Consider the following 21,311-nt stretch of genomic DNA (forward strand, 5'->3'; position numbering starts at 1 on the left):
CTATCCATGTCGGCATAGAGTTGGTTATAAACCTTGTGGCGAGCGCAGCGAGCCACCAAGCCCGAAGCGTGTCGAGCGAAGCCTTTCTACAAATGGGGGTTCCAGATGACAAAACTATCCACACAAATGCAAAAAACATGGTGTCTACCTTTTTTATTTTCATGTCGACCTTTTGACCCTGTCGACCTAATGTCTGTCTAACATATGGTGTCTATCTATTGACTGTCTAACTAGACACTATTTATCTTTTATACCACACCCTGCGTACCCCCGGGGGTACGCGTACCACCGGTTGGGAACTGCTGCTTTAAAAGATAATTTGCTGTAATAGTGGCTTGCTGGGGCCGAAATAAGTCCTTTTCAAATTGTTCCGCTTTGTGGATGTAAAGACAATAGTGAAACTTTATATATAGTTGTTAGGACTTGTGATTGCTTACTGACAGTGAGTTTTGATAAAAGGTACAGTGTAATAGACTTTAGATATATTTTTTTTATTATTACTTATCTACCACTTCTCCAAGTACATAAATTCCAGATGATAAAAAGCCATAAATGGCAGAAATCAATCAGACTTTGGCTTTCATTAGTGTAACCTACACTAGTCCTTCATTGCTATCTGTAGACTGTAAAGCGCTGTGTGAATGTTTTGTGGGGACATGTATCAAAGCTTGGAGAGAGATAAAGTGGAGAAAGAGAAAGCACTAACCAATCGGCTGCTGTCATGTTGAAAAAATGGAAAATTCAGGTGCACACTCTAAGCACTAAGATCACTGGTAATAAAAACAATTATAATAAACGGTACAGTTTAACATGGAGTAAAAATGCGTCTCTATGCTCCGTTTTGGGACAAAATATGGGCCCACCTACCACGTCACGGTGACCTCATCAGGTGGGTCCTTACATTGCTCCATGTCTTAGCAATCATAGTGCTCATTCTAATATAGACAGCAAATGCAAGGACCCATGCTAATTAAAAATGCATAAGGGCCGGTGGGTGGGATGCTAGTCCAGGTAGAAGGGTCTCCACTTTCAGGCGTGTGTAAATATACAATTACAGAGTAAAGAGGTGCTGCCATGTTACAGGCTGAGTTTTTACAGTTTTCAAAAATTACAGTTAGGAGCTGATTGGTACTTTCTCTCCAAGCTTTGATAAATCTCCCCCTTAGCACCGTTAAAGACCCTGCATGTGCTGTACTGCTGGCAGTGACAGGTTACCTAAGCCTGGTGTAGAATACAGTATAAGTATACCTTCTTGGAGTTTGGCTTTATCTGAATGAACTATATTCTGTCTGCTGCAGTTGATCAAAATTCTGTAATAATTTGTGGATTGTTTTAAAATGTCAGTATGTTCATCACTGATCCTATTCTTAGGGAAAATATCGTTCACACTATATTCTTTAATCAAGCCTAGAGAAGATGAAGCATTATTGTGTTCACTAGTCCTTTATATGTTGAGTTTATACTGTATGTAAGTTTGTACTGTCATGTGGATTTCTTTTTCTTTTCTAGATTTATAAAGATGCCAAGGAATGTCTGAATCTCCTCTGCAACAGACTCGGAACATCGCACTTCTTTTTTGGAGAAATGTAAGTTGCGCGGTGGTTATAATTGTTGCCCTGCAGCACCCTAGGTTCATTTACAGCCAATATGTGTATGGTTTGCATGTTTTCATTGTCACGATCTTAGGCACGGTAATTCCCCAGATACGCCAATCTGCGAATCCCTGCCACGTGACACCATTACTGGATACCTGAGCGCATGCATTAATTTCAACACGGTAACTGCCACCAGCCAAAGTACAAACGTTTAGGGTATGATCCAAGGCAAACTTATGGCTTTTGCCTGCACCCAGAATTATTAATATTTTGGTAACTCCTCTTTCCGAGAGTTGGGTTGGATACACAACAGAAAACCAGAGCTAAAATTTATTTTAATTTAAGTAAAACACTTCAAAGCTTATGTTACAGAAAAGAAAGTTACAAGATATACAGTAATGATAAAAAGTCAGTCGCATCAAAAAAGACACTTTCAAGCAAAAAAAAAATAGGGAGATAAAAGCCATCGATCTTAACACGTGCAGAGTGGAACGATGGGATGAAGCGAAGCCTCTTCAGATATACGGGACATTACAGAGCCAGGATGCTTCGCCTGACTCGCTTCTTTGATAATGCTCACTTTGCAGTCTGTGTTTCTCCTATTTAAAACTCAGGTTGCCTGTTCAGCCCCCCCTCCCCCTGGAGAGTTTGTTTTTAACCCTTCCAAAGCCAGAGAAGGTATTGAGTGTCAGCTCATACTGGGCTTCCCAGCCACTCGCTCAGGAGCGAATGGACTTATCTTCTAATCGCCTTTGAAGCTCTGCCCATGGTTCTGTGACATAGGGTCTCTTGGTCATATACACAGGGGCTGGCAAATTACTTTTCCCATTCCTTTTGAAGCTGGGCAATCAGATTTATCAGTCATGCTAAGATACGGTTATAGCTAGCTGAAAGAAGTTTTTATCACCTTGCCTAGCCAGCATGACTTTCTGGTCTCTCTGGTGACCCCCTGGCGTCAGTAAACAACCTGTTGGGCGATATCTTCTATTTGTCCTCAGAAGGCATTTACAACACAATACAACAGATCAAATACAGTACTACTTAATTTAGTTTTTATGGATGCAGAGAGGAAAGGGATACCATATGCTTCCCTGAAGCCTTCTCTGCCTGACTTATCACAGCTTGGCTACTTTGACCCATATTCCTGCTGTGAAGGGGGCTGTTAGAATGACCTTTTCACACAGGATTTATACATAACCACACAAAGGGCATTTGCTGAGATTGATCAATACAATAATATTTGCAGTTACGCACGTTCTGGCGTCAGAATGGCGTCCAATCATGACACTCACTCTGTGTGCGACTCAGAATGAGCCCCAAAGTGGCTGTAATAGCGGGCAGTCACAGAAGCCTGGTTTACTCCCTTTTGCTAATGCGAGGAACAGTAGTACTATTGCGGGAAGTGCGTATGCAAGCGGGTAGCCGTGCTGCCCATTGATGATAAGCCAGCTGCCGCAGCCATCGTTATTGATATCTGCAGTGGCACTAGGCCCATTCCCTTCCCTGTACCCACAACTCGGAATTACACTCAGCTCATGAAACACGCCTATAAGTCAGGACAGTGGGTTTCCACCATAAAATGCCCAATTTCTCGTAAAAACAGATCCATCCGAGTTCTGCAGTCCTAAGAATAAGTCAGACATGCGCAAAAATGCTTTCATTTGCATCTGCACATGCGCGGTAGGCAGAAACTTGCAGTTTGCGTCCATGCACTCGGACTCCGCTCCTCTTTGCTCATATGGGTTTGTTCAGGGTAAATACTGGCAGCTTTTGCATGTAGCCTACAAATGCTCGGCAGGTTTATTTTTACACTGCAATTTAGATTTGAGCTTGCACATGTGCCACCCAAATTTAATGAGGGGCACACATGTAGCGTTTCGGGCTCATTGCGATGTGGGCTGAGCTCAATGTGGTCATGATCTGAGCCAGCGATAGCGAATCGCTATGGGGTATACACACGGAGCGATCAGTGCTTAATTTCTAAGTGATCCTATATTAAGTTAAACGTACGCGGGGAGACGACTTATTTCAGGCAAAAGCTTTGATAGAGCTGCACAGATGCACTTTTATATTGATGACTGCTCCTTCCACAAGTGGGTAGATGAGGGGGCACTGCGGATGCATAGATACGGACAATGCGGCTGCAGTTTCAACCGACTGCTGTACAACTCGCCCTTTGTCTTTTTTATTTGTAAATACTTAAATTGCCTGTGATTTAAAGTGTTAGGGTTACCCATAGCAACCACTCGGATTCTGTCTATTTTTCTAGGATGCAATAGAGAAATGGTAGCTAGAATCTGTTTGGTTACTATGGGCAACACCACTTTTCATTTTTGGAATCTTTAGTAAATATAACCCCTGGAGTTTTGTTGTACCCAGTAGCTCTGCCTGATGGGAGTGTAAAGTTTGATTATTTTACAAGGAAAAGCAATACCGTATCACACTGTGGTTCGGGCCGCTGCGGCCATTAAACATAAGCAAATAACCACTAAGATCTGTATGCACGTAGCGTATACACGCCGACACGCTATGCGCACAATGCAGCGACACGTGTGGCTGAATACACCTTTTCCCCAAACAAGAATGGAATGCGACACCAGTAGTTAAATGTAATGTTGTGGTCCAACGCATCAACAGTATTTACTCAAAAGATATAAATAAAAGATACAACAATATTACAGAGAAGAGCTACAACCAATAGTACATACGTTTGTTCGCGAGCGCTCCCAGATCGAGGACTCAGTCAGTCTTAGCAAGATGACCTTCAGAGAATAGACTGAGCCTGCTCAGGAGGACTCGCTTTATACAATCTGTCCAAATATAGTACAATGTGAAATGTAAGCTCTTCTTTCATAGGTCAAGGGGCAGGTCATTTACAGTACATGAGGGGTCATAGGTTGGTTTAAATGAATGGGCGATGCTTGGTGCAGGTGTACTTGCAGCTGTTCGCCACTGGGTTCCCGCCTAATATCAAGAGTACAGTATTTACAGTAGTATATGAATATTACAATTCTGTGCATATCTATGCCAGAAACATGCGATAAACTGCAAATAGCGACCGGAATGTGACTCTCAAAATACTGCACATCTGGATAGCAAACATTAAGTTCTCACCTTGCTCCATCCCCTCACATCCTGTAACCCTGAATAACTCTGTTGTTCTTTCTTTTGAGTATATGTAACTTGTTGGAAAAGTGTGTGGAGACTATGTGTAAATTATGCACTATATAAATAGAATATTGAATATGACCTTGTGGCTTTTCTGTGCGAATGCGTAGGCTACCGTATTTACTCATACCACGCGCCAATACGCAAGGCTCTGTGGTTACTTTGCCGGCACATCGGAATCCTGACCACTGTCAATGCCAATAGCCGGAATACCGGCTCACACGGACGATTACGACTCGTGAGTGTCCATGACACCCATAGAGTGGGAATAGAACCCTGTGGCAAGACCGCAAGGGGCTTCGTTGAGCTCGCCCTCCTGCCGGCATTCTGGCGGCCGGTATCCTGGGGTCGGTATGCTGACCGCCGGGATCCTGTTACATAAATGTATTGTAGTAAAAGCTGCAGGAGATGCAAAGCAATGTTCCAACCATAACCATGAGGAAGTATTAGTAGGTGTATAATGAGTGTGATGCTAGTCACCATACTGCTACAGTAATTGTGATATCTAATCTGTATGTTTTATTACAGACCTACTTCCCTGGACGCCTTTGTGTTCGGCTTCCTGGCCCCTCTCTATAAGGCTAATCTGCCCAAAGTCCAGTTACAGCAGCATTTGAAGCAGCTTCCCAACCTGTGTCAGTTCTGTGACCACATCCTCGGTGCCTATTTCTCACAGAGCCCTGAAGGTATCTCTACGTCTCATCTGTAATATGGACTGAAAGATGGAGGGGATTATTACACAGCACTGTGTATGTGACCTTGCAACGAGTGAAAGATGGAGGGGATTATTACACAGCACTTTGTATGTGACCTTGCAACGAGTGAAAGATGGAGGGGATTATTACACAGCACTGTGTATGTGACCTTGCAATGGGTGAAAGATGGAGGGGATTATTACACAGCACTGTGTATGTGACCTTGCAACGAGTGAAAGATGGAGGGGATTATTACACAGCACTGTGTATGTGACCTTGCAATGGGTGAAAGATGGAGGGGATTATTACACAGCACTGTGTATGTGACCCAGTAATGGCTGAAAGATGGAGGGGATTATTACACAGCACTGTGTATGTGACCTTGCAATGAGTGAAAGATGGAGGGGATTATTACACAGCACTGCGTATGTGACCTTGCAACGAGTGAAAGATGGAGGGGATTATTACACAGCACTGTGTATGTGACCTTGCAACGAGTGAAAGATGGAGGGGATTATTACACAGCACTGTGTATGTGACCTTGCAACGAGTGAAAGATGGAGGGGATTATTACACAGCACTGTGTATGTGACCTTGCAATGAGTGAAAGATGGAGGGGATTATTACACAGCACTGTGTATGTGACCTTGCAATGGGTGAAAGATGGAGGGGATTATTACACAGCACTGTGTATGTGACCTTGCAACGAGTGAAAGATGGAGGGGATTATTACACAGCACTGTGTATGTGACCTTGCAATGAGTGAAAGATGGAGGGGATTATTACACAGCACTGTGTATGTGACCTTGCAATGGGTGAAAGATGGAGGGGATTATTACACAGCACTGTGTATGTGACCTTGCAATGGGTGAAAGATGGAGGGGATTATTACACAGCACTGTGTATGTGACCTTGCAATGAGTGAAAGATGGAGGGGATTATTACACAGCACTGTGTATGTGACCTTGCAACGAGTGAAAGATGAAGGGGATTATTACACAGCACTGTGTATGTGACCCAGTAATGGCTGAAAGATGGAGGGGATTATTACACAGCACTGTGTATGTGACCCAGTAATGGCTGAAAGATGGAGGGGATTATTACACAGCACTGCGTATGTGGCCCAGTAATGGCTGAAAGATGGAGGGGATTTTCTCTGACGTCCTAAGTGGATGCTGGGGACTCCGTCAGGACCATGGGGAATAGCGGCTCCGCAGGAGACAGGGCACAAAAGTAAAAGCTTTAGGATCAGGTGGTGTGCACTGGCTCCTCCCCCTATGACCCTCCTCCAAGCCTCAGTTAGGTTTTTGTGCCCGGCCGAGAAGGGTGCAATCTAGGTGGCTCTCCTAAAGAGCTGCTTAGAGTAAAAGTTTTGTCAGGTTTTTTATTTTCAGTGAGTCCTGCTGGCAACAGGCTCACTGCAACGAGGGACTTAGGGGAGAAGAAGTGAACTCACCTGCGTGCAGGATGGATTGGCTTCTTAGGCTACTGGAAAAATATAAAAGAATGATACCTATGGTGTGCGCTACTTTTCCAAAGAGATGGTGGTGATCATAAACCAGTTACTGGTTAATAAAATAACAATAATTTATTGTTTTAGACATCCATGGTTATAAAGTGACACAGTGCACATAACCTGGCTCAAAACAAACAATAACATGTAGTAAAATGATGACATAAAATTGTGGATAAGTGATTAAAATTCTATTGCACAGACCCTTGATTCGTGATCATAAAAGGACAGTCTTTGTGCAATGGTTTTTAGAAAGGGTGAGACTCCTGACTCATACCGTATAGCGTATGTGGTGTGTGCCTTGATGTGAAAGGGTTCCAGCTGGGCAGCCCAGCACCACACCACAAACTTGGCCCAAGTCGCAGACGGAAGCAGCGAAGACGGCAGTCAGAGTCCAACGAAGTCCCACTCCAGACACAACGCGTTTCGGATGTATTATCCTTCTTCAAGTGCTTTTATTGTGGTGTGAATCAGAGCCCTATTTAAAGGGCTTGACCGGAAATGGCCAGTTTCAAATTCCCCGCCATTTTTGCGTTCCATCGTCCATCCGGAACCGGAAGTGTGCGTTCCACCTGTGCACACTCTGCGGCTTGCGTTCCATCGCCTGCCATAGCCGGGATTTATGTTGAAGTATCCAGACGGAACCGGAAGTGTGCGTTCCACCGGTATGCGGCTTGCGTTCCACAGCTTGTCGTAGCCGGAAGTGTATTTTAAATGCCTTGCGTTCCATAGCCCCTCGCGGCCGGAAATAGAGGCTCCATATGCTGAGAGACGTCTATCCATCTTTTACATTTGAAGACCCATATTCTATATATGATAAACGTGATGCTGGATGATGTTGTTGTATTTCCAGATCTTTAGATAATTTTTACCGTTTATCATTTTTAAAGAGACATCCAGCTTGCCAACTTTTACCTACATGGTACTTAGTATTCCCATGAAGTCCATCCCTATTGGCAGTACTGGATTCTCTTGTAGACATATGAAAGAGAAAAGAAAAAAATTGTTTAAAATATGTTGCACAAGAATTAAAATATCACATCATAAACCATTTTAATTCAAAGTCTGCATTGAGACCATTTGGCACCAGAGTGTTTAGAACATATATCCATTCCATTTCTTTCTTTGCCAAACGGATATCTATATCTCTAGAGATAACATAAATCCCGGCTATGGCAGGCGATGGAACGCAAGCCGCAGAGTGTGCACAGGTGGAACGCACACTTCCGGTTCCGGATGGACGATGGAACGCAAAAATGGCGGGGAATTTGAAACTGGCCATTTCCGGTCAAGCCCTTTAAATAGGGCTCTGATTCACACCACAATAAAAGCACTTGAAGAAGGATAATACATCCGAAACGCGTTGTGTCTGGAGTGGGACTTCGTTGGACTCTGACTGCCGTCTTCGCTGCTTCCGTCTGCGACTTGGGCCAAGTTTGTGGTGTGGTGCTGGGCTGCCCAGCTGGAACCCTTTCACATCAAGGCACACACCACATACGCTATACGGTATGAGTCAGGAGTCTCACCCTTTCTAAAAACCATTGCACAAAGACTGTCCTTTTATGATCACGAATCAAGGGTCTGTGCAATAGAATTTTAATCACTTATCCACAATTTTATGTCATCATTTTACTACATGTTATTGTTTGTTTTGAGCCAGGTTATGTGCACTGTGTCACTTTATAACCATGGATGTCTAAAACAATAAATTATTGTTATTTTATTAACCAGTAACTGGTTTATGATCACCACCATCTCTTTGGAAAAGTAGCGCACACCATAGGTATCATTCTTTTATATTTTTCCATTATTCATGACATATGGTGTTTGTATGTCCTATGCTACTCTAAGTGTGCAGCTTCTTTTTCCTATTGCGCAATAGCCCACCATATTTATCCTTCTTAGGCTACTGGACACTAGCTCCAGAGGGACGATCACAGGTACAGCCTGGATGGGTCACCGGAGCCGCGCCGCCGACCCCCTTGCAGATGCTGAAGAGAGAAGAGGTCCAGAAATCGGCGGCTGAAGACTTCTCAGTCTTCATGAGGTAGCGCACAGCACTGCAGCTGTGCGCCATTGCTCTCAGCACACTAAACACCAACGGTCACTGAGGGTGCAGGGCGCTTGGGGGGGGCGCCCTGGGCAGCAATGAAAGTACCTATGCTGGCTAAAAATACATCACATATAGCCCTTGGGGCTATATGGATGTATTTAACCCCTGCCAGGTTGTCAGAAAAACGGGAGAAGAAGCCCGCCGAAAAGGGGGCGGGGCCTATTCTCCTCAGCACACAGCGCCATTTTCCTACACAGCTCCGCTGCTAGGAAGGCTCCCAGGCTCTCCCCTGCACTGCACTACAGAAACAGGGTTAAAACAGAGAGGGGGGGCACTTATTTGGCGATATTATTATATATTAAGATGCTATAAGGGAAAACACTTATATAAGGTTGTCCCTGTATAATATAGCGTTTTGGTGTGTGCTGGCAAACTCTCCCTCTGTCTCCTCAAAGGGCTAGTGGGGTCCTGTCCTCTATCAGAGCATTCCCTGTGTGTGTGCTGTGTGTCGGTACGTGTGTGTCGACATGTATGAGGACGATGTTGGTGAGGAGGCGGAGCAATTGCCTGTAATGGTGATGTCACTCTCTAGGGAGTCGACACCGGAATGGATGGCTTATTTAGGGAATTACGTGATAATGTCAACACGCTGCAAGGTCGGTTGACGACATGAGACGGCCGGCAAACCAATTAGTACCTGTCCAGGCGTCTCAAACACCGTCAGGGGCTTTAAAACGCCCATTTACCTCAGTCGGTCGACACAGACACGGACACTGACTCCAGTGTCGACGGTGAAGAAACAAACGTATTTTCCATTTGGGCCACACGTTACATGTTAAGGGCAATGAAGGAGGTGTTACATATTTCTGATACTACAAGTACCACAAAAGAGGGTATTATGTGGGGTGTGAAAAAACTACCTGTAGTTTTTCCTGAATCAGATAAATTAAATGAAGTGTGTGATGATGCGTGGGTTTCCCCCGATAGAAAATTATTGGCGTTATACCCTTTCCCGCCAGAAGTTAGGGCGCGTTGGGAAACACCCCTTAGGGTGGATAAGGCGCTCACACGCTTATCAAAACAAGTGGCGTTACCGTCTCCAGATACGGCCGCCCTCAAGGAGCCAGCTGATAGGAGGCTGGAAAATATCCTAAAAAGTATATACACACATACTGGTGTTATACTGCGACCAGCGATCGCCTCAGCCTGAATGTGCAGCGCTGGGGTGGCTTGGTCGGATTCTCTGACTGAAAATATTGATACCCTTGACAGGGACAGTATTTTATTGACTATAGAGCATTTAAAGGATGCATTTCTATATATGCGAGATGCACAGAGGGATATTTGCACTCTGGCATCAAGAGTAAGTGCGATGTCCATATCTGCCAGAAGATGTTTATGGACACGACAGTGGTCAGGTGATGCAGATTCCAAACGGCACATGGAAGTATTGCCGTATAAAGGGGAGGAGTTATTTGGGGTCGGTCCATCGGACCTGGTGGCCACGGCAACAGCTGGAAAATCCACCTTTTTTACCCCAAGTCACATCTCAGCAGAAAAAGACACCGTCTTTTCAGCCTCAGTCCTTTCGTTCCCATAAGGGCAAGCAGGCAAAAGGCCAGTCATATCTGCCCAGGGATAGAGGAAAGGGAAGAAGACTGCAGCAGGCAGCCCATTCCCAGGAACAGAAGCCCTCCACCGCTTTTGCCAAGTCCTCAGCATGACGCTGGGGCCGTACAAGCGGACTCAGGTGCGGTGGGGGGTCGTCTCAAGAGTTTCAGCGCGCAGTGGGCTCACTCGCAAGTGGACCCCTGGATCCTACAAGTAGTATCCCAGGGGTACAGATTGGAAATTCGAGACGTCTCCCCCTCGCAGGTTCCTGAAGTCTGCTTTACCAACGTCTCCCTCCGACAGGGAGGCAGTATTGGAAAAAATTCACAAGCTGTATTCCCAGCAGGTGATAATCAAAGTACCCCTCCTACAACAAGGAAAGGGGTATTATTCCACACTATATTGTGGTACTGAAGCCAGACGGCTCGGTGAGACCTATTCTAAATCTGAAATATTTGAACACTTACATACAAAGGTTCAAATCAAGATGGAGTCACTCAGAGCAGTGATAGCGAACCAGGAAGAAGGGGACTATATGGTGTCCCTGGACATCAAGGATGCTTACCTCCATGTCCCAATTTGCCCTTCTCACCAAGGGTACCTCAGGTTCGTGGTACAAAACTGTCACTATCAGTTTCAGACGCTGCCGTTTGGATTGTCCACGGCACCCCGGGTCTTTACCAAGGTAATGGCCGAAATGATGATTCTTCTTCGAAGAAAAGGCGTCTTAATTATCCCTTACTTGGACGATCTCCTAATAAGGGCAAGGTCCAGAGAACAGTTGGAGGTCGAAGTAGCACTATCTCAAGTAGTTCTACGACAGCACGGGTGGATTCTAAATATTCCAAAATCGCAGCTGTCTCCGACGACACGTCTGCTGTTCCTAGGGATGATTCTGGACACAGTCCAGAAAAAGGTGTTTCTCCCGGAGGAGAAAGCCAGGGAGTTATCCGAGCTAGTCAGGAACCTCCTAAAACCAGGAAAAGTGTCAGTGCATCATTGCACAAGGGTCCTGGGAAAAATGGTGGCTTCTTACGAAGCGATTCCATTCGGCAGATTTCACGCAAGAACTTTTCAGTGGGATCTGCTGGAAAAATGGTCCGGATCGCATCTTCAGATGCATCAGCGGATAACCCTGTATCCAAGGACAAGGGTGTCTCTTCTGTGGTGGCTGCAGAGTGCTCATCTACTAAAGGGCCACAGATTCGGCATTCAGGACTGGGTCCTGGTGACCACGGATGCCAGCCTGAAAGGCTGGGGAGCAGTCACACAAGGAAAAAATTTCCAGGGAGTGTGATCAAGTCTGGAGACTTCTCTCCACATAAATATACTGGAGCTAAGAGCAATTTACAATGCTCTAAGCTTAGCAAGACCTCTGCTTCAAGGTCAGCCGGTATTGATCCAGTGGGACAACATCACGGCAGTCGCCCACGTAAACAGACAGGGCGGCACAAGAAGCAGGAGGGCAATGGCAGAAACTGCAAGGATTCTTCGCTGGGCGGAAAATCATGTGATAGCACTGTCAGCAGTGTTCATTCCAGGAGTGGACAACTGGGAAGCAGACTTCCTCAGCACGACCTCCACCCGGGAGAGTGGGGACTTCATCGGGAAGTCTTCCACATGATTGTGAACCGTTGGGAAAGACCAAAGGTGGACATGATGGCGTCCCGCCTGAACAAAAAACTGGACAGGTATTGCGCCAGGTCAAGAGACCCTCAGGCAATAGCTGTGGACGTTCTGGTAACACCGTGGGTGTACCAGTCGGTGTATGTGTTCCCTCCTCTGCTTCTCATACCTAAGGTACTGAGAATTATAAGACGTAGAGGAGTAAGAACTATACTCGTGGCTCCGGATTGGCCAAGAAGGACTTGGTACCCGGAACTTCAAGAGATGCTCACAGAGGACTCATGGCCTCTGCCGCTAAGAAGGGACTTGCTTCAGCAAGTACCATGTCTGTTCCAAGACTTACCGCGGCTGCGTTTGACGGCATGGCGGTTGAACGCCGGATCCTAAGGGAAAAAGGCATTCCGGAAGAGGTCATTCCTACCCTGGTCAAAGCCAGGAAGGAGGTGACCGCACAACATTATCACCAAATGTGGCGAAAATATGTTGCGTGGTGTGAGGCCAGGAAGGCCCCACGAAGAAATTTCAACTCGGTCGATTCCTGCATTTCCTGCAAACAGGAGTGTCTATGGGCCTCAAATTGGGGTCCATTAAGGTTCAAATTTCGGCCCTGTCGATTTTCTTCCAGAAAGAATTGGCTTCAGTTCCTGAAGTCCAGAAGTTTGTCAAGGGAGTACTGCATATACAACCCCCTTTTGTGCCTCCAGTGGCACTGTGGGATCTCAACGTAGTTCTGGGATTCCTCAAATCACATTGGTTTAAACCGCTCAAATCTGTGGATTTGAAATATCTCACATGGAAAGTGACCATGATGTTGGCCCTGGCCTCGGCCAGGCGAGTGTCAGAATTGGCGGCTTTGTCTCACAAAAGCCCATATCTGATTGTCCATTCGGACAGGGCAGAGCTGCGGACTCGTCCCCAGTTTCTCCCTAAGGTGGTGTCAGCGTTTCACCTGAACCAGCTTATTGTGGTACCTGCGGCTACTAGGGACTTGGAGGACTCCAAGTAGCTAGATGTTGTCAGGGCCCTGAAAATATAGGTTTCCAGGACGGCTGGAGTCAGGAAAACTGACTTGCTGTTATCCTGTATGCACCCAACAAACTGGGTGCTCTTGCTTCTAAGCAGACGATTGCTAGTTGGATGTGTAGTACAATTCAGCTTGCACATTCTGTGGCAGGCCTGCCACAGCCAAAATATGTAAATGCCCATTCCACAAGGAAGGTGGGCTCATCTTGGGCGGCTGCCCGAGGGGTCTCGGCTTTACAACTTTGCCGAGCTGCTACTTGGTCAGGGGCACACCCTGGCTGAGGAGGACCTGGAGTTCTCTCACTCGGTGCTGCAGAGTCATCCGCACTCTCCCGCCCGTTTGGGAGCTTTGGTATAATCCCCATGGTCCTGACGGAGTCCCCAGCATCCACTTAGGACGTCAGAGAAAATAAGAATTTACTTACCGATAATTCTATTTCTCGTAGTCCGTAGTGGATGCTGGGCGCCCATCCCAAGTGCGGATTGTCTGCAATACTTGTACATAGTTATTGTTACAAAAATTGGGTTATTATTGTTGTGAGCCATCTTTTCAGAGGCTCCGCTGTTATCATGCTGTTAACTGGGTTCAGATCACAGGTTGTACAGTGTGATTGGTGTGGCTGGTATGAGTCTTACCCGGGATTCAAAATCCTTCCTTATTGTGTACGCTCGTCCGGGCACAGTATCCTAACTGAGGCTTGGAGGAGGGTCATAGGGGGAGGAGCCAGTGCACACCACCTGATCCTAAAGCTTTTACTTTTGTGCCCTGTCTCCTGCGGAGCCGCTATTCCCCATGGTCCTGACGGAGTCCCCAGCATCCACTACGGACTACGAGAAATAGAATTATCGGTAAGTAAATTCTTATTATTACACAGTTGAGGTGATAAGTGCAGTGCAGACATTTGCAATTAAATGTGCGGTGTACATTGCGTATTATACAGACAAGTAAAACTTTCTGCTCGTAACATGTAGGCGCAGTTGTGGATCCAGGGGTGGGGGGGATGACAAGCCCCCTTCCCATAACACTTCTCTGGTGCCCACTACTGCTGGGTGCTGTATAACAGTGCAGAGGCACTTTCGTCAGGAAGAGAACAGAGGCCGTTTCTCAGTGACCCTCCCCAGCCCAGCACACTGGAGTCTCTGCTCTCTCCCTGCTGCCTGGCGTGCTGCTGCAGGGCACATCCTGTAATTACTCGCAATGTGTGCAGCCACACTTCAAAACCTTAAGTGAATCTCTCTCTTTAGTTCAAATAATACTTTGTAAAATAGCAAGTGATGTTTTAAATCGTATTTGTGCAGCAGGGTACATTGGTTTCCACGGGGAAGCATCGGGATGTAGGGTGGATCTTTATCCAGAGGCACCAACAGGCTAAAGCTTTAGGCTATCCCAGGATGCATTGGGGCCTCCTCTATAACCCTGCCTCCAGGCACTGAGAACTCAGCTTCGAGTTGGTGCCTGCAGCAGCAGGTCACTTAACAGAGAAGCTGCGCTGGGCAGCCCTGAAAAGGCTTTCTACAAAGATTTCTTCCTATCTCTCTCTCTAGGCTGTCAGGGTGACACTTCAGCGCTTCAGCTCCATCACCTTCCAAGCGGTGTTGCATACTCCCGCGGCTCAGTTCCCGGGTGCTTGCGGTGGAGGCGCTCCGTCTTGGGCACACAGTCGCAGACGCTCTCCTGGTTCGCGTGGCTGCTACGGGGAGGAGGTAAGAGGGTAGCGCCAATAAACCGTGTTCCGACCGTGACCTAGGGAGACAGGTCGCAGCGCAGGCGTGGACACTATCGCTGGGCAGGGACGTCACTAGACCCCAAGGGCGTCGAAGTACAGGTCGGGTGTACTAACACCCCATTTAATAAGACTCTCTAGTACCTGGGGTGGAAGATCAGCATAGGGGATTATTACACAGCACTGTGTATGTGACCTTGCAACAAGTGAAAGATGGAGGGGATTATTACACAGCACTGTGTATGTGACTGCTTGACCTGTAGCCCTTCCCGCGGCCCAGGGTGTCATCTCCTCGTAGATTTCCCGCCCTGGAGCTGCCTTATACTCTCCTTCACTCCCTGACTGAGACGCTGGGTGCCATCTTCTGAGCATAGCTGCGGCTGGTCTCCAGGACTACAGCGCAAGGTCTCCTTTGTAAAGCCGCCTGTATACAGCGCGGTGACTTTACAAACACTTACGAATCCTACATGTCTTTCTACAGATGGCGTTAGTGGAGAAAGAGTACTGTTTCCAGAATATATTGTACGAGTATTCTGATATAGCCTCCGGTCACTGACCGCACTGTGATATATTTGTGTGTGTGTGTGTGTGTGTGTGTGTGTATGTATGTATGTATGTATGTGTATATGTATATATATATATATATATATATATATATATATATATATATATATATATATATATATATATTAATATATATATATTAATATATATATATATATATATATATATATATTAATATATTAATTAGTCCAGTGCAGCCTTATTGTTATACTAATTTCTGCATTGACTGTGTGCCTGTATCTGCTGTGTGGTTTCACTCTCAGTGTTTCCCAGATATAACTCTCACTGTATTTAGTACCCTAAGGGCTAGGGGCATCTGGGTCCGCTAATATAGTAATACAGTACACAGTATTTATTGCATACATATGTTCTACTGTGTTACAGTCACGTAATACCGGATTTATTCGCAGGTATTATACTTTGTCTGGCTTTATCATACTAAGTCGCTCTGTTATTGCATTCTCATATAATGTCTAACAGAAAGGGCAGTAAATCAGTGGATTCTCCTGCATAATTCAGAGCATTATTCAAGGATTTACCAGAGGGGGAAGTGTTATATGATGGTCTGTGTACTTATTGCCAAATACCTCCCAGTCAGTCCACAGCGCCTGTATCTACACAGGAGCCATCCTGGGCTGCTTTCACCAACCTACTGGGTACTCTGGTGGAATGCCTAACGCCCCCTATGGGACCACCGGTGCCACTGCCACCACATATTGTCCCTATGGTTAATCTGCCTTGGGCAAAAAATGTATCTAGCCAGCTGCAGCAGTTAAATCAGTCCTTGGTTAGACAAAAATCAACCCCAAGTCACTCCCGTGTCTCTGGGTCTTCTAAGCGGGCTGCTTCCTCCTCACAATCCACATATCTTTCTGATATTTCATCTGAAGAAGAGGGGGAGCATACTGTCCTCTCAGACACTGAATCAGGTGTTTCTGATGAGGATTCCCCCTTGCAGATTGATGTCCCTGCCTTAGTGGTTGCTATTAAGCAAATCCACAGTAGTGGAATCCTCCTGACGAGGAGGATTCCACTACTGTGGCAAAAAAAAACTGACAAGTTTAAACGGCAGAAGGTGGTTTAAAACTCTGTTACCCCATTCTGACCATTTAGTGGACATCAGGCGGGAACCCTTGTCTACTCCAGGGAAGAAATTCCCTCTGCCTAACTGGGCCTTGGCTCGCTATCCTCTCCCTGAAGAGTTATGTAACAAGTGGGAAAATTCACGCCGGTGGATTCTCACGTCACCCGACTCGTGTTGTCGTCCACTCTGCCTGTCACCACTGTCTCCTCACTGAAGGAACAGGTAAGCGTGTGGAGGGATACCTGAAATCTACACTGCTCAAAAAAATAAAGGGAACACTTAAACAACACAATGTAACTCCAAGTCAATCACACTTCTGTGAAATCAAACTGTCCACTTAGGAAGCAACACTGATTGACAATCAATTTCACATGCTGTTGTGCAAATGGAATAGACAACAGGTGGGAATTATAGGCAATTAGCAAGACACCCCCAATAAAGGAGTTGTTCTGCAGGTGGTGACCACAGACCACTTCTCAGCTCCTATGCTTTCTGGCTGTTGTTTTGGTCACTTTTGAAAGCTGGCGGTGCTTTCACTCGAGTGGTAGCATGAGACGGAGTCTACAACCCACACAAGTGGCTCAGGTAGTGCAGCTCATCCAGGATGGCACATCAATGCGAGCTGTGTCTGTCAGCGTAGTGTCCAAAGCATAGAGGTGCTACCAGGAGACAGGCCAGTACATCAGGAGACGTGGAGGAGGCCGTAGGAGGGCAACAACCCAGCAGCAGGACCGCTACCTCCGCCTTTGTGCAAGGAGGAACAGGAGGAGCACTGCCAGAGCCCTGCAAAATGACCTCCAGCAAGCCACAAATGTGCATGTGTCTACTCAAACAATCAGAAACAGACTCCATGAGGGTGGTATGAGGTGAGGGCCCGACGTCCACAGGTGGGGGTTGTGCTTACAGCCCAACACCGTGCAGGACGTTTGGCATTTGCCAGAGAACACCAAGATTGGCAAATTCGCCACTGGCGCCCTCTGCTCTTCACAGATGAAAGCAGGTTCTCACTGAGCACATGTGACAGAGTCTGGAGACGCCAAGGAGAACTTTCTGCTGCCTGCAACATCCTCCAGCATGACCGGTTTGGCAGTGGGTCAGTAATGGTGTGGGGTGGCATTTCTTTGGGGGGCCGCACAGCCCTCCATGTGCTCGCCAGAGGTAGCCTGACTGCCATTAGGTACCGAGATGAGATCCTCAGACCCCTTGTGAGACCATATGCTGGTGCGGTTGGCCCTGGGTTCCTCCTAATGCAAGACAATGCTAGACCTCATGTGGCTGGAGTGTGTCAGCAGTTCCTGCAAGACGAAGGCATTGATGCTATGGACTGGCCCGCCTGTTCCCCAGACCTGAATCCAATTGAGCACATCTGGGACATCATGTCTCGCTCCATCCACAGACTGTCCAGGAGTTGGCGGATACTTTAGCCCAGGTCTGGGAGGAGATCCCTCAGGAGACCATCCGCCACCTCATCAGGAGCATGCCCAGGCGTTGTAGGGAGGTCATACAGGCACGTGGAGGCCACACACACTACTGAGCCTCATTTTGACTTGTTTTAAGGACATTACATCAAAGTTGGATCAGCCTGTAGTGTGTTTTTCTACTTTAATTTTGAGTGTGACTCCAAATCCAGACCTCCATGGGTTAATAAATTTGATTTCCATTGATATTTTTTGTGTGGTTTTGTTGTCAGCACATTCAACTATGTAAAGAACAAAGTATTTAATAAGAATATTTCTTTCATTCAGATCTAGGATGTGTTATTTCAGTGTTCCCTTTATTTTTCTGAGCAGTGTATTTACTCCCTTACAGGAGCTGTGCATAGGCCCACTATTGCTGCCTCCTGGGCTGCTAAAGGTGTTGAAGCGTGGGTTTAGACGTTAAAGGAACAGCTGTCCGAGGATATCTCTGACAATAGCAGACAATACCTGTCTCACGTTACCACTGCCGCCTATTATATTCAAGAGGCGTCTTCTGAGGCGGGTGTGTTAGCAGCCAAGGTGTCGACTAAGTCTGTCCTGGCTCGCCGTATTCTGTGGTTGAGGTCACAAAAGGTGGACCTAGACTCTAAAAGATCTTGGAGGTACTCCCCTTCACTGGGGACATTTTGTTTGGGGAAGACCTGAATAAAATTGTGTCTGAATTAGTATCTGCTAAGACTGCCTTTCTCCCAAATACTAATCCTTCCGATCAGAAGGCAAAAGGTACCACTTTTTGTTCCTTTCGGTCTCAAGGGAAAGCAAAAGGTCAGGCATACCCGAGACAATTTCATGCTCCCAAAACCAGCCTACCTCAGCGGATCAGAGCTCACATGCTCATTTTGACTCCGGAGGTTCGTCTGTCGCTGACCTGGTGGCTACAGGACCAGCAATTAAGCAGGGGCCGTCCCTTCTGGATCCCCGGCTGGGTCCTGCTGACAACCAACGCCAGTCTGCGGCGCAGTGTTGGAGCAACACTCTTTTCAGGGTCGATGGACCAAGGAGGAATCGCTCCTCCCAATAAACATTCTGGAGCTGAGGGCGGGGTTCAATGCGTTATCTCTCGTCCCCTGCCTCAAGTACAGTCAGACAATACATCAAGGCAGCACTCGAAGCCGCATGGCAATGATGGAAGTGTCAATAATCCTCGTTGGGTGGAACGCTATTTGCCAGCAATATCGGCAGTGTTCATTCCAGGCATCCTGAACTGGGAAGCGGACTTCCTCAGTCGCCAGGACGTGCACGCCAGAGAGTGGAGTCTTCATCCAGAAGTCTTTCAACTCCTACTGGACAGGTGGGGCCTACCGGATGTAGACCTGATGGCGTCTCGACACAATTATAAAGTTCCAGTCTTCGGATCTCGGACCAGGGATCCTCAGGCAGCGTTCATGGACGCACTGGTAATTCCTTTGAACTTTCTGCTGTCTTACGTGTTCCCTCCAGAGTCACTTCTGCCCAGGTCCTACGGAATTTCAAACAAGAAGGTGGATCGCTGATTCTAATTGCTCCAGCGTGGCCCAGACGGCATTGGTTCTCAGACCTGCAGAGTCTGTCGACAGGGCTTTCCCTTCAACTTCCAGAGAGACCAGACCTCCTTGTACAGGGCCCTTGTGTCTACCAAGACCAGACTGGCTTTGACGGCGTGGTTCTTGAGGCATGACTCCTGAGGGCCAACGGTTTTTCTGAGGCGGTTATCCAGACTATGTTGAAAGCCCGCAAACCGGCCTCTTTCCGGATTTATTACAGGGTCTGGAATTCTTACTTCACATGGTGTGCTGATAAGAATTATGTCTCCTCTAGGTTCAGAACTTCCAGAATTCTGGCCTTTCTGCAACGGGGCTTTGATTTAGGTTTTCGTCTGGCCTTCCCTCGAGGTTCACATATCTGCCTTGTCGGTATGGTTTCAGAGAAAAATTGTGTCTATACCAGACGTTCATACTTTCACCCAGGGTGTTCTTCAGTTTCAGCCTCCCTATTTCCCTCCTGTGGCTCCATGGGATCTGACTCTTGTACTAAATACGCTGCAAGAGTCTCCATTTGAACCTCTTGAGTCAGTGGACCTTAAATGGCTCACGGCCAAGGTTCTGTTCTTGTTGGCCATTGCCTCTGCAAGACGGGTGTCGGACTTAGGCGCCTTGTTCTGTCGTCCACCCTTTCTGATATTTCACCGTGACCGGGCAGTTCTACGAACTCGACCTGGTTATTTACTTAAGGTGGTGTCATCTTTTCACCTTAACCAAGAGATTGTGGTTCCGGCTTTTATCTCTGCGGACTTGTCTCCCAAAGAACGTACTTTGGATGTGGTTAGGGCCCTCTATCTATGTGGAGAGGACTGCCTCCTTCAGGAGGTCTGGTACCCTCTTTGTCTTGTTTGGTTTCCACAAACGTGGCTGGCCTGCGAATAAGCAAACCTTGGCCAGTTGGGTTAGAATGGTGATTGCACAAGCTTATGCGCAGTCTGGACTCCCAGCTCCTGTTGCCATTAAAGCCCATTCATCTTGGTCCGCAGAACAATTGTGCAAGGCGGCTACATGGTCCTCAGTGAACACGTTTCTTAGGTTCTTTGCCTTTGATACCTTCGCTTCCCAGGATGATTTCTTTGGATGCTGGATACTCATATCCGCTAAGGCGTGTCCCCTTCCTTGAGGAACTGCTTTTAGACATCTCCGAAGTTTCCCTGTGGAAACCAATGTACCCTGCTGCAGAAAAGGAGTGTTAAGGTAAACTTACCATGGTTAACACTTTCTGCGAGGTACATTGGGTTTCACACGGCACCCACACAGACGCACCTAGCTTCTATGGGTTTGTATGGCATTAGCCGCTGGTCCCGTCTCCTGTCGTGAGAATGTGGTTCTATGTGACTAACATCTGCCTTCTCTCTTGCCTGCTGCTGCATTGGACTGGTTAACGAAACTGAGCTCTCAGTGCCTGGAGGCGGGGTTATAGAGGAGGCCCCAATGCATCCTGGGACAGCCTAAAGCTTTAACCTGTTGGTGCCTCTGGATCAAGATCCACTCTACACCCAGATGTATTCCCTGTGGAACCTAATGTACCTCGCATAGTAAGTCTACCATAACACTCCTTTTTTTTTTTCTAGTAAAAATGGCTGTGTGTGTAATGTAAGAGATATCGGATAGAATAGTTGTATCATAAGCAGTCACTACTGTGTTTTAAATATTT

The 21,311-nt window shown here is 46.8% G+C and overlaps 1 protein-coding gene across 3 annotated transcripts in view; it reads left to right on the top strand.

The window, feature by feature from the left end:
* The window catches only part of MTX3 (metaxin 3), a 67,220-nt gene that overhangs the window by 38,737 nt on the left and 7,172 nt on the right, over positions 1-21,311 (top strand). For all 3 annotated transcript variants that reach the window (XM_063963481.1, XM_063963490.1, XM_063963484.1), the window contains exons 6-7: positions 1,510-1,586; positions 5,292-5,449. In XM_063963481.1, coding sequence (XP_063819551.1) covers positions 1,510-1,586; positions 5,292-5,449 — 235 coding nt within the window. The remainder of the gene's footprint in view (positions 1-1,509; positions 1,587-5,291; positions 5,450-21,311) is intronic.

The sequence above is a fragment of the Pseudophryne corroboree genome, chromosome 1 (genome assembly GCF_028390025.1).
Source record: "Pseudophryne corroboree isolate aPseCor3 chromosome 1, aPseCor3.hap2, whole genome shotgun sequence".
Taxonomy (NCBI): Eukaryota; Metazoa; Chordata; class Amphibia; order Anura; family Myobatrachidae; genus Pseudophryne; species Pseudophryne corroboree.